The 18,373-nt window shown below is 38.3% G+C and overlaps 2 protein-coding genes across 2 annotated transcripts in view; both read left to right on the top strand.

The window, feature by feature from the left end:
* The first annotated feature begins 1,877 nt into the window (after nt 1-1,877).
* On the top strand, nt 1,878-2,885 carry LOC105443544. Its single transcript, XM_011676824.1, has one exon. The coding sequence runs from the start codon at nt 1,878-1,880 to the stop codon at nt 2,883-2,885; it is 1,008 nt and encodes a 335-aa protein (XP_011675126.1).
* A 6,320-nt stretch (nt 2,886-9,205) lies between these two features.
* The window catches only part of LOC579663 (ankyrin repeat and sterile alpha motif domain-containing protein 1B), a 133,264-nt gene continuing 124,096 nt past the window's right edge, over nt 9,206-18,373 (top strand). The window contains exon 1 of the mRNA XM_030989091.1: nt 9,206-9,475. Coding sequence (XP_030844951.1) covers nt 9,360-9,475 — 116 coding nt within the window. The 5' untranslated portion in view covers nt 9,206-9,359. The remainder of the gene's footprint in view (nt 9,476-18,373) is intronic.

An 18,373-nucleotide genomic window follows, 5' to 3' on the forward strand; every position in this document is an offset into this window, starting at 1 on the left:
ATGTAGCTTGTATAACCCGAAATGGATTTCATTGATGTAATAGTTTGAGATAATCTATCTATATCCCTTTTTTACTATATCTTTCTCTCTGCGTATCCTCTCCTATTTGTTTCTCCCTATCTATTTTTACGACTATAATCTGAGTTGGACTCCTTTTTTCTCGAGCTGAACATCATCCTCATCTCCCTTCCTCCCTCATTCTCTCCTTCTCTCTCTCTCTTTCTTTCGTCACTATTTCTTGTATATTTGTAAGTTATTTATTTATGGGGACCTATAGTATATATTACAAGCTTCGCCTTTCGTATGGGTCCCCCACACTCTCTCTTCAGCTTGATACAAACGAGAATATTTATTTCTCTTTCATCATTTGATGATACAGGCTATATGTGTAATAGTTATTAACATGTTATAATCTCTGACATTTATACTTGTGTCTCCAATTGTATAAGGCCCATGTTTTGCACTTATTGTGTTAAAATTGTTTGAGATGTGTGGAAATAGATAAATAAACTTGAAAAACTTCAGGGAAAAAAAAGGAAAATGATAACGTTATTGCATCTTTAACACTCTGTTTCTCTTCTCATTCTCAGCTGAACATTAATACTAAATTAGATAAGCGTAAATAAATAGTGTTCGCATTCATGACTCAGGATGCTTGGGGTCCGGGCTTGAGGTGCTCCAGAATGTCGTTGCAAACCATTTAGGGACTGTTTCACAATGACTTAGAGTTGGACTTAAAAATGGTAGGCCGCTCATGCCACTGTTTGCTCTCACCATTATGATCTTTAGATAATATGTTTTCCTTCAATAACGAATTATAAAAAAAATTTAACTCTGTAGATTTGTGACCATGATGTGTACGTCCCTTGAGAGACAAATGCCTGTAAATGGTGAGAGCAATTGAACAGCCTGCCATATTTAAGTCCAACTTAAAGTTGATCTTATTGTCAAACACTCCCCTGATCATATTATTCCGGAGTGAATATAACTTTATTTTGAAACTCAACAAAAGTGGACAAGTATGTTTATTTTAAAAAAAGAGATTCCGCATGGAAACACATGCTTGATGAAATGAATCAAAATCAAATAGAAACACAAATGATTAGAAGCAGAAAGGGACACATACAAACAAAACGAGTAAAGACTTAAAAAGGATTCTTTTATAAAAAAAAAAAAAGCGTATTAGAAAATTTGACTGAAATGTGTAAGTTAAATTTGATGTTTTAGTTACCTTTTTGTGTTATTCGTGCAAGCTTAACTTATTATTGATTTGTAAGATTTGAACGTAAAATAATCCTCTAAGGAGGAACAAATATCGTTGCGAACGGGAGACAACCTCCCTCTTTATCGAAAACATCTACGTCATAGGTTTCTGCACTTCTGTAACCACATGCTATTATATTTATTTCTTTAGATTAATCGTGTAACATAATTAAAGCGCAAAGAGAATTTATTATTGTGCGCTATTAAAAAGTGACTTTATAATTAATGTTGGTTTTTAGCCTATAAATAAGACACAGACGGATGCTCTTAAAGTATTCTCGGACTTCTACTTTGCAACACATTGCAATTGGAACCGATCACCGACCAACGGATCCATTTGTCAAAGTATGGCTATCATTCGCAGCGTCTTCATTGCTTTCTACGCAATCGTGTTCACTATCGGATTGCCGAGCAATATTGTTATTTTGGCCGGCTACTCGAAAAAGAAAAGAAAAATTGGTACAGATATCTTCATTATGGGGCTAGCAATCGCCGATTTGCTGTCATCTGTACTATGCCTCCTTAAAGTTAAGGTATGGGTAGCAAGTGACTTGTATTGCAAATTCAAATGGTACTTGGACTTATGTTTCGTATGTTCTCAAATGCTGATGACGATGGTTATTAGCTTCGACCGGTACTTAGCGGTGTGTTTCCCCGTCCACCGCCGACCAACAGTGCGTCGAGCCGTCATCATTGTCATGTTCACCTATCTGCTGGTGTTTATAATAATAACACCTACTATTGTCGTGGTACACTACGACGACTTCATCAAAGACTGCATGTATAGGTCGGATATCAATTGGTTCACTCAGTGGGACAAGTACTTCGGACAGGGGTATGTCATGACTTGTGTCTTTACTTCGTTCTTGTTATATTGTCGGGTCATCTTCGTCCTTCGTCGCCTGTCGAAGGTTCACGCAAGGCTTGTCACCAATATAACTAGCAGAATAGCACCTCCAAGTACCAGCATGGCTGTAAGTCAAATTGAGTATATCAAAGGACCGAAAACGGCGACATCATCTAGCATTTGCAACGAAGGTGGACAGACAGCTGGTCCAAAGACACTGAACGAGGATGGAGTTGGACAGACAAAAAACCAAACAGATCAATCTGTTGTTCACACCGCTTTAGGCAGCATGCACTCGGAAAGCCTCGATGAATCTCAGGCAAACGGTTTACCAGTTCTCACAAATCATGGATCCCCGCAAACTGGAAATGTTGAGGTCGTCTCTGGCAAACATCGTAAGACGACCGCTCTTCCCGACGCGACAGATGCAGCACCGGTCATCGTTGTAGCCTCATCACAAACGGAAACAAAATATGATCAGAATGCCAACATTCGACTGTCAGAAAAGAAACTGACTTTAATGCTCGGCACCATCACTGGTATTTACCTTATCAGCATGATTCCGCTGCTAATCGGTCGATATATACCCATCGAGACCCGACGAGCCTTCATGAACCGGTCCGATGTGCATCATACCATTTATGCCATCGTATTTCGCCTCTATGAAATCAACTCAATCATCAACGTATTCGTCTACTGGCAATTGAACAGAGGCTTTCGTCAAGATTGTAAAGAGATGTTCAGACAAGTCAAGCGGGCCATCTTCAAGAAGTAGATGATCGTCGTTCGTTCTTCTCCCATCCGTACGACTGAGGGTCGGGGTTCATCCTCTCCACTGTCTCCACTGTCTCCACTGTCACACACACTCTCTCTCTCTCTCTCTCTCTCTCTCTTTTTTTTCTCTCTCACTCTCACTGTTTCTGTGCATTCTGTACGGGATCTCCCTGTCCGTTGTTCGATTTCATCTGTTCATCTCTTTCTTCTCCTTCCTCTTGACCTTATCCTCTAGATTCCACCCTCAAGGATGTGAGTACGTTGACTCTGGCCTCTGATGACGTGTCCAAAATCCTTTTTCCCACCGACTCTAAAAAAAACTTTTGCTCAATCTCCAATTCCTCAAGCACTGTTTTAAAAATTCATATAGATATATAGTCAATATTAGACCAGACTAAAGCTATTTTTGACTGACCCGTCATACCATTGTGAAGTCGTAGGCCGATGAAATGTCACCACAAACTTTGTGATTTGTAATAGCTGCTTTACTCCGTTCTTACTTATTGCATAACTCGGTGACATACAACTCACCACTGGTATCCCTATGTTGTATTCTTCGTATTATATAAGCTGAATGTGTACATGTATCGGTAGCTCAATATTTACTTTACGGGCAGCACTAAATTACTTAATAAAAATTACCCTATCGTATTAATGCTATTGTAAAACTAATCTCTAGAGAAATAATACGTTGTTCTAATCTAACTTTACTTTTTGCATATAAAACAAAACTTATGCTCATAAAACTCAGCACATGTATAATTTTAATGTTTGTGGTAATATCGTATCAAAAAGGAAAGCATTGCTCTAAATTGTGTATCAAATTTTGTAAACTATAAGTAGGCCTAGTGTGATTGTAGTTGTTATTTTCTATCACACGTTTTATACATTTACAGTAGGCTTGCGGGTGCACCATGTGAGAGAAAGGGAGGATTGAGGAGTCCTGAAAAGGAATCTCGGTAATCTTTCTTGAGGGTGTGTAGTCCTGAAAAGGACTGTTGGTGTAGTCTTGAAAAGGACTATTGGTTATCTTTTTAGCTTATAGTTATATAGCGCTTGGAGAGGATGAGTGGTGGGAGTGGCTCGACGTATCGAATAGGTTGACTACCCGTCGCACCCACAGGCCTACTGCATATCTACATCACCATGCAAGCCAATACTTACAAGCAGTTTTATACATTGTTTAAATCAACTAAAACGTCAAATACCACTAATTTCATTTTCTTACCTTTGCAGCCAGATAATTTGTTTAGTTAGTTAACTATCTGATTTACCTATTTTTCTTCATCATTATTTCCTTTGGAAACACATTGATCTACATAATATGGCAGTCTCCACTAAAGTGAAGTACGTGGGCATATGGTAGGAAGAAAGCCTATGGGCACCGAAAGAGCGTAATGCAGGGGCGGATCTAGCTTTTTGCTAAGGGGGGGGGTTTGACCAAAATAATGACGATGCGGAGCATCGTCCTCGAGCCGCGAAGCGGCGAGCCGATTTTTTTTGGGGTGTTTATTGGAACCCCGTAAGTGATGTTTTCCTGGCATCTATTAACACAATGGAGACCATAAAAAGCAGTGCATGATAACGTCTTTTAAAATCAAGTAACAGTTTAATACACAGTCATATCCAGAGTTATCATGTGTTTGGTTAAGTTACCAGATGAGTTGAATATCTTCTCACAATATTTGCACTTGAAAGGGTTTCTCTCCAGCGTGCTAAGAGGACACCTTTTTTTTCCCTCAAAAATACACACATAAAAAATACCCCCACACCCCTGTGTACGCGCCTACCGTGTAGCATTGACTTGTATAGTTATTTTTTTTTATTTTTTATTTTTTATAATTTAAAGGCTCGTTGAGATAATACGCGGTAAAATAAAAAGCCCGCCGCGGTTTCCTTTCAACGTGCTAATAAATGACAACTACGTGCAATAAATGTTATACGCTTTTTCTCGAAGCTCCGAGTTATAAAAGATACAGAAATGTGAAGCGTGATACACGTAACGTCAACATAAATTTTATTTTAAACAATTTCGCGGTTCACCACTTCATGAATTATCTGATTGAGACTTCATGTTGCGTTGCTTGTCTTGTAAATTGTTGGTATCATATTGTTGTGATGAGACCTTAGTCTTGTTTGATGTAAAGATGACACAATAAACACTCTCCCTATATACCCGACTAGAGCCATTTATTCAAGAAATACTTTGATTTATTATAGTGATCCTTTTTTAATAGTCACTTGATTTTGTTAGGCCACTTAAACAAATATACATGTTTAGCATCCCCGCCCGCTTCCTTTTCGGGGGCGGCCTCCTAATTCTTTTTTTTTTTTTTTTTTTTTTTTTGAAATTTTTTATATATATATTTTTTTTTTAAAGAAAAAAACATGAAAAACACTGCTAAAATCAATCTATTTCTGATTTAAAAAAAAAAAAAAAAAAAAGTCGGCGGCCATCTTGAAAAATAGCCCGACTGTCAGGGAAAATAAATCGAGCGGCCATTTTGAAAGAAAAAAAGAAAAAAAGAAATGGCCTCCTCTTTCCTATTTTTCGAAAAAACAGGACGCTAAACATATATATTTTTTTTGGCCTTAGTTTATTTGATTGTTAGTCATGCCGGAATGGTTTTGATTATTTGTGTTATGTCTATTTGAATGAGGTGTGTCGATTTTGCTCATTGTAGCCTATATTCCTTAGAATTTAACATATTATCTAAAATTCTGTGATGTTTGAATGAATCTGTTTTGGTTTCTTGTTTCTTTGTTTGTTTGTTTGTTTGCCTCGATTGAGACGAGAGATTGTGGCATTTCCCATTACACTGATATGGTTTTGATTATTCTAGCCACGCCTGAACAAATTGTTTCCCTTTTGTTTTGTAATGCCAGAACGACTTTGGTCTTTGTTTTGTAATGAATGTGACATAGACTATAAGATATCTTCGTTTAATGACTGTATGATGCTTAGTTTGTTAGCCATGCCGGAATGATTTTGGTTTGTTACGGTTATGTCTATCTTTGAATGAATTATAATGGGATTCTTGATTGTTTGTTTATTTGTTTGTTTGCCTCGATTTAGACAAGTGATTTTGACATTTCCCATTGCACTGAAATGGTTTTGATCATTCTAGCTACGCTTGAACAATTTTTTCTTCTTTTGGTTTGTAATGCCAAAACGACTTTGGTCTTTCTATCTGTTGTTGTTGTTGTTGTTGTTGTTTTGTAATGAATGTGACATATAGACTGAGATATCTTTGTTCAGTGACTGTATGGTGGTTGTGCGTCATTTTTGTATAATTAAGGTTAGCTTTTTCAGGCGGGGATCCACGGGGGGGGGGGGGGGGGGGGGGGGGGGGGGGGGTTAAAAATAAGAATAACTTTTTTTGTTTAAATCACGAATAAGGCACACACACAAAAAAGCTCTTACAAAAGTAACATGAAACAATCATAATCTTACAATAATATTCTGGAATCAAGTAATTTGAGACTAAATTTAGGTCGGTTTGTTGTCGGTGTGTTATCGGTTTGGCGGTGCGACTGATATATTACGGACAACTCTCCCGTTGTTTTTTTTTCTTCAACAATTTGAAAATTTACCGGATCGACCTTTCGGTCCGTTGGGGTGGGTGGGGGGGGGGGGGGGGTGAGGTCACCTTTTTCGGGTCACCCATTATAATATATTTTTTTTAAATTTCAAAGGGGGGGGGGGGGGGTTTCGTTCAAAATACACACATAACAAATTCCAAGGGAGGGGGTTCAACCCCTACCCCCCCCCCCCCCCCCCTGCGTACGTGCCTGTGTCCCATTGACTTTTGAAAGTTCACCCACCGTAATTTGATCAAAATAGGTCGCAAGATTGCCATTGCATATATAACGCATGTGTAACAAGTCGAACTTAATTTGGACGCAATTTACCACGCGATTGTAAGACTATAGCAGTTCTGCTTGGTTTATTATGTCCACTTCAGCCAACCCCCCACCTTAATTTTTCCATTTAGTATAGGCAAACATTTTGCCGAGGTAAGCAAAAACATGAATATTCATGACAAACCATTGACTATTAGATTATTAACAGAGGGGTGCAATTGTGCACCACATCAAATTACCCTACTTTCAGTCAAGTATTTCATTGTATTATGTAGTTTGGTAGGTTTATTTTACTAACTGTTTAATTATCAGATATCAATGATAGTTTAAAGATATGGAAAAGGTTCTTGTATTTTATATTTAGCAAAGCAATCTCACATACAAAATCACTATCAAGTGTCGTCTGATCCGCCGATTGCCGTCTGCTATATACGTTCTAGTAGACGGCGAACTAGCTACGTTTGTGCTGGCGAAAATGAGACAACCGGAGCACCACTACTACTAAGGTTCGATGTCCCTTTAACATTGAAGACGTATGGATACTTATTCCATTACGCAAATGGCCTATTGATATTGACGTATATTTAGAAGAGGCGCGATGGCTCAGTGGTAGAGAAGTGGTCAAGTAACCGTTAGGTCCAGGGTTCGAAACCTAATCAGTTTGCTTGTGCCATTTGGCGAAGCTTTAATCCTCATTACCAAGTCCTCCCTTTTTTTGTTATTGATTTGATTTGATTTAATTTTCCACTAAATATTAACATATTAAAATGACATATATAAACCATACAGTATTACAATATATAATAGAAAAATGAATCATACAAGTAACGAAATACTGATAAGTATGTACGTAATATAATAAAATTACAGAGTACAATTAAGTTTGAGAATAAGACAAAATATTCTATATTGCTTGATTTAACTGATCTTCACAGAAGACTTAAAGCCGTAAGTCCCCTGGCTGCTTAATTACGAACAATGCTTGCTTAGCAGACAGGTAAAGCAATCCTCAAAGATGATCATCACATAAATCATTAAACAAGGGGCTGAATCCCTCGTGTGAAATGTTACAGTCCCGCCGGATGAAGATACGTTATTGCCCATATTTTATTTTTAATAGTGGTTGTAATCGGCCTATCTAGCACTATCCCCATGACTTCCAAACCTTGCTACTACTCCGGGATACCCCCCCCCCCCCCCCCCTCTCTCTTTTCTCTCTCTTTCTTTCTGTCTACACTCTCTCTCTTGATCTCTAACACTCTCTCTCGTTCTCTCTCTCTCACACACACACACACACACACACACAAACGCACGCACGCACACACACACACACACACACACACACACACACTTTCTCTCTTTATCTCTCACATTCTCTCTCTCTCTCTCTCTCTGTGAGTTATACTGCTAACAGAGAATAAATCCACATTTGATTGATATTGAAGATCAAAGGCTCCTAACCATCGCTAGTGTAAGGACGCCCTCTCCCGGTATCGAAGTTATCAAGTTAGGATATTTGAGAACAACTTTTTCAGTTGGTCTATTTCGTCCTTCCTTCTTTCTTACCTCCGTTTCCCCCTCCATTGTCTTTTTCCTTTCACTTTGCTGGGTTCTTTTTTCAGAAAAACGGGATTTCTTTGAATAAGGCCTAACAATCTTCGGCAGATTTATCAAAATACAATGTTCAGCATAGGTTTGATTCATGTTGATATTATCAAAACAACGACTACCAAGAAAACAATATGCCCATATAATGATGAATAAATAAATGGCGACATTTTGTTCGGAAATAGAGGACTGTACCTTACCTATATGTAGTCCAATTTGCCTAGTTGACACAGAAAATTGGCAAGGGTGAACCCCTACCTATATGACAGCCTTGTAAGTGAAGTGGAGTGCATGGAGATTCTTTTTTTTGGATTGGCCTTACAACTAGACCAACTAGAGGTGTATGTACAAACACAAACTCGCTTTCTCCCAATTCATTATATCGACCTAAATTACAACAATGAAACAGGTTTCAGTTTCATTTATTTCTCCTCAAGAGATCAACAGATAAAAATACATATATAAACAGATTATTGTATGCCAATATAGTCTACATAAGATGAATTATATAAGTGAGGAAGGCCAGGCAGTGGCCAAAAAGGAAACAAACCTTGTAAGAGGCCAACCCTTTAAGAAAACTAGGTTAGGAATATTTCTTTTTCTTCTTCCTTCATTCCTTCCTTCTTCTTTCTCTTCTTCTTTCTTGTCTCAGAACTTCCTTTTGGTCTCGTGTCATGTTTACAACAGGTATTGGTTTGTCTTTTTACCAGACCATTGTTTATATACTAGCGTATTTCTGTGCAAACATTGGGATGATCACATTATAGTTTTCTTTAAAAACCGCTGGGTTATAAAACTAGCATTCACTTTCCAGCTGTCAACAAGAGATCGAGAGAGTACACGGCCGGTGGGTTTCTGCAGCGCATATAGAGTATACACGCGATCGCGAAGCAAAGTTACAAACATGCAGCTTAGCTACTGAGGCAAGACTTCCGGGATTATTTTCAGAAAATCTTTCATATTTTCTGTTTTCTCTGGGATTTTAGAAGGATATTCAGTCGCAATGGGCAAGGAGAACGACTTGTTGGAAGCTGCAAGAACTGGTAACGTTGTCACGATTGGAAAATTATTGTCTGGAGGACGTGGAAAAGGTGTCATTTCGGCCGCTTTGAATTTGAGGTGAGTCTTTTTTCTTCCTTCGTTCTTTGGCCAAAGTGTGGCCGACAGTGGTGTCGCCGTAGCCGACTGGGCTGCGGGTGCAGTCGGGCGAATCGTATCCTGTCTGCCGCTAGACGCGCGACGCTTGACGTGTAGAGGTACCAACTTTACATATTTCACCCGCCCATACATGACTTAAAGGTACTATGTCCCATTTGCAGGCCCCGAAATGAAAAGGTTAAATTCCAACGACATTTGAAAGATAATATTTCAGCAAGTTCATCAAAGAAATGGGCATAGAGTCTAGACCTATTTAATATTGTTTGGCTTCTCTAAACTTATTCTCCACCTTATCCATATCCATCATCGTTTTGTTCTCTTTTCCTTCTCATTCGCGCTTTAATACACCCCTACTTATACTAGTAAAGCTTCAATTGTGTTAGCTTAAGCTTGCTTAATTGATTCTATTTCTGCCTGTCGCATCAAGAACACTTTTCTACTCGTGGGTCTTTCTTAGGCTAGCGGAGGGGACGCGGCTCAGGAAGCCCGACAGACGCGGACCAGGCTGGCAGTGCAGCATCCTCCCATCTCTCCCTGATCATCGTCAAATCTACCATAGAGTCTACTACCAAATTACCAATACTATGATGGGAGGGATGAGATTGGATCAATATATTTTAATCTATTTTCTTTTTAAAATTTTGCGTCCCCAACCCCCCAAGATATGGTATGTTGCTTGGTTTGTGTTGTTTGAGTGATTGAAAGGGTATGTTTTCATTCAAAAAAAAGAAAAAAAGAAAGAAGGCGGCCCCCCAAAAAATGGCGGCCCAAAAAACACATGGCGTCCGAATATTCAAGTATTCACCTCATTACATGGCGCGTCATTAATAAGCGCGTCACTAATAAGCGCGTCACAAGTCAGAGGTCCAATATAAGATGCGCGCAAGGCAAGGTACGCTTATTTTGCGCTAATTTTTAAACAATGGGTTATGTAAATGAGGGTTTAAACCTTGGGTTAAATCTAAACCACCTTTGTGAATTTGGGCATTTAAGTCTAAAAGTTCCCCATCCACTGGCATTTATGTACCGTTTAGACAGAAAATCTATCTTCAATCTTGGAGGAGAGGGACTTGATGAATCCTCGGGCCCGTTTCACAGGCCTTTTTTCAATGACAAATGACAAAAATCAGTGACAAATCTGCTTATAACCAATCAGAAGCAAGGATTTCAGTAGCTTATAACAAAAACTGTCATTTGTCACTGATGATAAGTTTTGTGAAATGCCCCCCTGGCAGATGATTTTCTGCTCCCCCCTCCAGATCCCTAGCTTTGTGGATGTTGAGTAAGAATTTAATTCATCTGGGCCCCTCTTTAAAAGAGTTGATATTAATCGCAACTACAGGTATGTTCATGTAGAGATAGGGACTGCAATCTTGCGATTGATCAAAGCAACTCTTTTTACGTAAGAATATGAATTCTGTCCCTGAAAAAATTTAATTTGGGTCTATTGCTGGATACATGAGAGAGCTATTCAGGGGTACAACGTTATCTAAATTCCTCGTACATGTACAGTCAAACCTGCTGTAGCGACCACCTCTATAAAAAGATCACCTGTCCATAAAGACCACATTTTTCATTTCTCTTGAAAATTAGTTTTCATTGAAAACCTGTACTAAAAGGGACCTTTACATACTTTATGTAAATACCACCTGCCTTATAGGAGCAGTTTTATTGTCTACCTTGAGCAGCCTTTATATACAGGTTTCAATACTGTACATTGTATACTTGTACATGTACATCTGTAAATGGATGTTAATGTTGTCTTTCTAACTGGTTTGAAGGGCATACCAAGTTCATGCCACATGCAGTCCCACATGCTTGAAATGACGTGGGCAAAGAACAGCTGCGAATGCAGACATCAAGCTGAGCTCTATATGAGTATCTTGTAATGAGATCACTAACCAACTGGTTGAGTTGAAATGTCAGGCGTTGCTACCTTACTTGACAAGCTCGTCACGCTATCATTGTAAAGGGCATCACTAAACCAGGCCAGGCCTGTATCTACCTCTGGCCAGCGGGAAGGAAGTGTTATGACATGGACTATGTGGTAGCCTTGTTCATACAAGATTAGGTTCAGGTTAGACCAACAAATTGGTCCGTTTCGTTCTGAGATATGTTTTGCTGAAACAACATGTGTGATGGGGGTTTGGGTGTCCGGACAATTGACAAAGATTAAAGCCTTCTCTTTTGCCTTCAGGTTTAATACATCAAAAAGCACTAACCATGGTGAAAAATTGTCCTTTATATTATAAAAATTGCAATTATTGTTAAACAATAGCCTTTGATTACATTAAAAAAAAAATCAACTGTCTGGATACACAACCTCTCCGGACACACAACCTCTGGGAATACGTTTGGCTTCATGGAATCCCTCTTCTTGGAGAAAAAAATATGTTTAAAAAACTCCCAAGCAGATGGATTTCTCTGCAACAAAAAACAATGTTTGTAGTTTGTACTACATTGTAACTACCGGTACATGTACATGTAGCATTTTTTAAGGGCAATCCAGTATCTTATTTTCTACCCTTTCATAGTGTAATTCATGCTCAACAGGGCACAACATTGTGCAGTGAGATAAATTGGTGGGAAAAATTAATACAAATTTTAGCTCAGTTTGCTTGAGTGGTCATGCATTACACCACAAATCAACACTTAGTTCATACTGTACTAGTATCTGAACCTGTGGCTATGTGGAATGCAGACAGGCCGCTCCTATTCAGACAAGATTTAACAAAAAAAAAAATGCAAATTCATTGTTTATGTATGACTGTACAAGAGACTGCATATGAAGTTCATGAACATGATGAATGTGTAGAGCTACATCGTACATGTAACATGGAAGATAATTTGAGCAACATTCTTGTATGTTTAAGCAACACTTGGTTCCAATAAAACAAAAAATTGATGGAGAATCAGGATCCGTTTCTTTTCTTGGTGTTGTTACAGAAGAGTGCACTGTACATGTACTTCATATCATGAACACTGATAGCTGGCAAGCTGACTTACAAATACAACAACATGTTTATGTTGTACAAAAATTAGAGCAACACGATTACGCATCTTTTCAAATGAAAATTAAATTAAATATTAAAGGTCCAGTTCTCCTTAAAAGTAAGACCTCTTCAAAGCAAGTTTCTTTTTATATAAATATATACCATGTTTGATTATGATTTGTGTTCAGTTCCAATGCAAGCTAGTGACAGGAGTAATATGGGTATGGGTACATCCAAGTCACACTTGGACTTGATGATTATTATTATTATTTACCAGTATGATTAAATGAATATTAATAAACCATATGATTAGTAGACAAAATGGGCACTGGACCAGCTGGGAATTAAATTACAACTGTAGCTGGAAATTACACTACATTTATGAGCAATCGATCAAATCATCAAATCATGGGTGGTAGACTTGTTCATGTATTGGAGATTAGACCATGGACATTAGACCAATTGAAATATAAACCAAATGATGATTGTACTAGTCTAAATGGTCATTAGACCAAATTATTAGATCATGTGGATAATACTGAGACAAACTGGTTGCAGACCAAACAGCTATTATAAACCCATTATCTATTAAAGTCATACTTGTACAAACTACAACTGTACATTGTACATACATGTAGGGATTAGTTTTTCACATATTATCCAACTGAGGAGGAAATTTGTTTTGTCATGTGCAAATAGGAAGGGGAAGAAGGAAAAAAATAGCGAACAGAAAGCCGGAAGTGGGAAGTTTCTGTGAATTCCGTTTGTTGACATACATTGCAGAAAACTGTACAGTACAGTACAGGACATTTTTGGCAAACAATCCAGGCCTGGCTTCAGGTACATGGACAAAAATGTATAGTGTAGTCTACAAATACAAAATAGTACTGTACATGTGTAATACATTAATTAATAGGCCTGTATAGACACAAATAAAACAATACATGCTGTCACCTGTACCACAGCCGGAGTTTTCTTTTGTTAATCTGTTATGTTGTCATCCATTGTTGGAACAGTGCAATGAAAACAAACAATGAAAAGTGAGTTGACCTGCACATGTACAGTACATACATGTGTATATTGGGCATACGTATGCATACATGTACAAGCCTGTACCTGTACACACTATGAACATGACAGACAATGAAAGCGGACAAAATATACAGTTCCTCAGGTAGACAAAGGAACATCCCTTCACTGCTATTTTGTAAAAATGTGTAGAACAGGTGAATATGCATATTCACCTGTTCTACCTGAGGAACTGTATATTTTGTCCCCTTTCATTGTCTGTCATGTTCATAGTGACATTACATGTACTGGTTTCACAAGATGTCCAGCAAGATTTTACCAATTTGTTGTGATTTTGTTGATCATGATTCCAAAACCAAATCAGAAATTGGTGAGATTACCAGTGTCGCATATGATTTTAGATTTTGCCATTTTGGTTTTTGTTGGTTTTACCAATCAGTTTCCTAATAGTTGTACTTTAATCCCTAATCCATGATTCATTCCCTGTTGAGTGGGTATGCACTTTAAAGCACTTAGATTCATGGAGTGATAAAATGGAAACCTCTTTGTTGCGGGTCAGACAAAGCACGTTGAATGATTCATCACTGTGCAAACATCCAAACTTGACATTGACAATTAGAGGATGGAAGGGGATCCCCCTACCTGATCAGGAGACAAAGGCTCCCCCTCCCGCTTCTCCTCCTCCTTTCTTTGAAGTGTGTAATCCCTCTCCATCCACTCTCACTAGAGTAAAGACCTACAATGCTAACATGCTGTCTCTACATGTATGTCTCTCCTCCCCTTTGCATAATTATTTTGCTAGTAATTGCTACCCTCCCTCTTCCTCAAATTTGTAGTTAGTTCTCCATTCCCTTCTTGCTTTCCTGCCCCTTCTCCCCCATCTCCCTTCCCTTCTCTCTCCCTCCTTCTCTTCCTTCTTCTTTTTCTTCTTCCTCCTTCTTCCTCCTTCTTCCTCCTTCTTCCTCCTTCTTCCTCCTTTTCTCCTTCTTCCCCCTCCCCCTCCCCCTCCCCTCTCTCCTTTTCTTCCTCTCCCCTATCTTCCTCTCCCCTATCTTCTCATCCTCATTATCTTACTCCCTTCCTTCCTTCTTCTCTTCCTCTCCACTCCCTCCTCCTTCTATTCCTCACCCCTCCCTTCTTTTTTTCTTCCTCTCCCCTTCTCTTCCTCCACGTCCTTCCTTGAGTTCCTTCCCCTTTGTCCTTTTGTTTCTTCCCTTCTCCCCTTCTCCCTCACCTTCATCCCCTTCCTCCTTCTCTTCCTCTCTCTTCCTTTCTCTTCCCTTCTCCCCCTTCCCCCTCCCTCGCTCACTCACTCCCTCCGTGTACACAAACAAAGAGGAGGGGGGGGGGGGGGTGGTTACTGATTTAGGAGAAATATACACTGTAATGTAGGTTTGAACATTTCTTTATTTTATAAATCTGATACACTTGTGCATTTGTCTGTAGAAATGCTGAACAGTTACATGTAGGCTTGATTACATAACACAGACTTGCTGGTACTAGAAGCGTACTGCAATCTCTGAGTGCAGTGTGATTTATTGGATTTGTGAAATAATAAAACCACTGGTATCAATTGATATTGAATTACACAAGTCTTTATTAAATTGGTACACTGTACAAGCAGCAAAATGTGTTGTACATTTCATACAGCTTTAAATAAATCTCATTTTAGAAAATACATTCATAATGTCATATTTGCCATTGAATTTGTAGTTACAATAAACAGTATATCTTCACAAAATTAATATCGTGTACAAGTCATAAATGCTACATAATTATGTTCACACAATATTCATGTACATGTAGGTATGCGTTGTGAACATTATACAGCACATTAACATGTTTACAATGTAAATAACAAGATGGACATACATATCAGACAGGATGTAATGAAAAATTAAATATGAAGGGTTGATTGCAGTTTGGTCTACATCCATTTTGTCTAATAATAATCATAATAAAAGGCATTTCTATAGCGCCATCTATCAAGATAATTCTATTCCGAGGCACATTTATTATTACCCCGGCTTTAGCCCCAATCGGTCTATTCCCATTTGGTCTTCATCCAGCCTGTCTTCAATGTGTACAGTACTATCCACACGATAGTCTATACTCTAATACTGTTTATCATTTTGTCTACTTATCATTTGATCTACATGTACATGTACATATAATGTATATGTCCCATTTATTATCATTTCCAGTTTGTCTAATGCCCATAATACTATAATCATTTAATGGGTAGTATATTGTAGATGAACTGGTTGTGGACCAAATGGCAGTTCAGTATTCACCGTACTGTACAATGGCCAGATCTGGCAGATGGTTGATTTCATGCACATTAATCTGTTGCGACATGCATCTTTGAGCACAAAAATTCTACGCAGCTCTGAATATCGGTGTGGTGTGCATTAGAGCACGTCGAGAGTCAATGGCAAGTGCATGCAGTTGACTGATCAAAGTCATTAAATCAATCATATAAAATCAGAAGCCTTTAATATCATGCTGTGTTATGTTTACACTCAAACAAAAGCTCTCTAAAGTGAAGTACTATCCTGAGTGCCATGTAAAGGTGACCTGTTTAGATGTACTGAAGGTGATTTATTTGAAACCTAAAGAAATGCATATTGCAGAACCGGTAAATTAATTAATATTTATTAATATTTACTTTCGGGTGCTACTTTTCAAGCTTGCCTGCATGAAAATAACAATCTAAAATTTGTTTAGCATTGAACTCTAGCAAATTTAAAGGGCTCTTTTCAGATTTTCGGGGGCTCTTTTGGGCATTTCGGGGACTGTGTATTTTTTCATTGTTGGTGTATGCACTAGGGAACTAGGGAACAACATTGTATTTGAAAGAGAAATTGTGTGAAAGAAACAAGTTTAGTTGAGTGGTAAAAGCTCTTGAAATGCGTAGGTCGTGGGTTTGATCCCCGACACAGGAATAATGTTCTTTGCCAAGGCATTAATCTACAGTTGCCACTCCATATCCAGGAGAGAAATGGGGACTTGGTAGGATGTCAAAAGCCTTTGTGTTAGTAATTACATGCCTTCACGGTGACCATAAGGTAGGAATATTTCCTAGGGAGTGAATATAGAGCACACAAAATTGTGCGAGAATGAATCTGATGACCGGGGTAATATTATCTGTAAAACGCTAACTTCGCTAAGCGAGTGTATTTCGTATTAAGCGCTATTTAAATCCAGATTATTATTATTAGTATAATTTAGAAGAGGTCATTTGACATGACAGCGGACCAAGTTTCGCTGCACACTCATGAAAAGCTCTGCCCAGTTATACTGTTTTCGTATGTTACAACATTCGGACGAAAGGCCCCTTATTATTTACTGGATTTCTCATACTTTGCGTAGTTTTAAATGACTTACTACCTTCCAGAAAATGAAATCCACCCCTGTCTCCTCGTTTCATTGTGACTTGCTCCCAGCCAAACAGCAACCTCTTTCATGACTTAGACCTAGAAATTATCACCACATACCTGTACACCCCCCTCCCCCCAAGTAACAACTCAACAATTTAAAAATACTCAAGAGTCCCCACTCTATAGAATTGTATTGAATTCTACATACCGTTTTTGGTTATTTTTAGCCATACAATAAATGATAAATGTTGGTAGGCCTATTCTAAATGGAAGAAGGCCAGGGGGGGGGGGGTAGTACAGGTACATGTACATGGACAACTTTACAAAGACGAGTGAGAAGCCCCATTGTGTCTATTGTGAACAAACTATTAGTCTAACTGTTCTTGAGCTCATGAATTCATGAAAGGGATTAGAAAAGATTATCCATCTTAAAGTCTGTAAAGGGATTAGAGTAGATTATCTCCTTGAATTGGATCAAGGGATTATTAAAGCTACATGTACATTACAGTGTATCCCCAGACCTGACCTCAAGTTGATCCAAGGTCAAGTTCAGATGATTCTATGGCTTTCAAGTTTCAAGGCTTTGCTGTTTGTATTTGTATGATAATTGGTCAAGTCTTGTATTTATACAGAGGATTTTCCATATAAAATGCACTGAAAATGTACATGTACAATGTACTGTACATTGCTATTTAATAATATACCCAGTAAAAAAAAAAAAAATAGTGTCTGCATCTTTACTATCTTGACATTTCTGTACACGACATGTACTGTACACACCTAGCCAAAGAAGTAGTTTGGAATACTACATGTACCTGTAGCGTCATATAAATAATGTACATTTAGATATCCAATTATCCATCTTTTGGAAAACTCTTTAATTGGTAACTCTTTCATTTCATGCTTCATTAGAAACAAGGAATTCAGACCTGTGTACATTGTAGATCTCTTTTAGAGGATTAATGCCCTTCTATTCCATTCATCCATACAACATACAATGCAGTGGTTTGCAGGCACAAACCCTTGTCAGTTGTAATGTGTAATAGAGGGTCTGTACAGTAGCTGCTCCAGAGATGGATAGAATTAGACTCGATCCGCTCTAGATTTTATGGTCAAATGAGAGTCTCTGTCTGAAGACTAGCAAGTGTGCACAAGATCTCTGAAAATAAATGGAAATTTGACCAAATGACTACAGTATTAGCCTTAATGGTCAATAGACCAAATGTTAAGTAGACAAAACAGTTATTAGACCATGTGGATAGGAGACGTACTGGGTGTAGACCATATGAGAATAGAGTAGACCAAATTTTATTTAATAGTAGATGAGTTGGTTGTAGACCAAACAACAATAAGGATTTGCGTGGACTGATACGTGTGACGTCCATTCAAGGCAGTGCATTAAAAGGACGTCGATCGTACATTTGTAGCAATACACGTTGTCGTTGTACAAATCTAAA

Source organism: Strongylocentrotus purpuratus, unplaced genomic scaffold (genome assembly GCF_000002235.5).
Source record: "Strongylocentrotus purpuratus isolate Spur 01 unplaced genomic scaffold, Spur_5.0 spur5_scaffold_18, whole genome shotgun sequence".
Taxonomy (NCBI): Eukaryota; Metazoa; Echinodermata; class Echinoidea; order Camarodonta; family Strongylocentrotidae; genus Strongylocentrotus; species Strongylocentrotus purpuratus.

What these genes read in the sequence shown, in the direction of transcription:
- LOC105443544 (XM_011676824.1), top strand. Translation starts at nt 1,878, where the DNA reads ATGGTTATTAGCTTCGACCGGTACTTAGCGGTGTGTTTCCCCGTCCAC.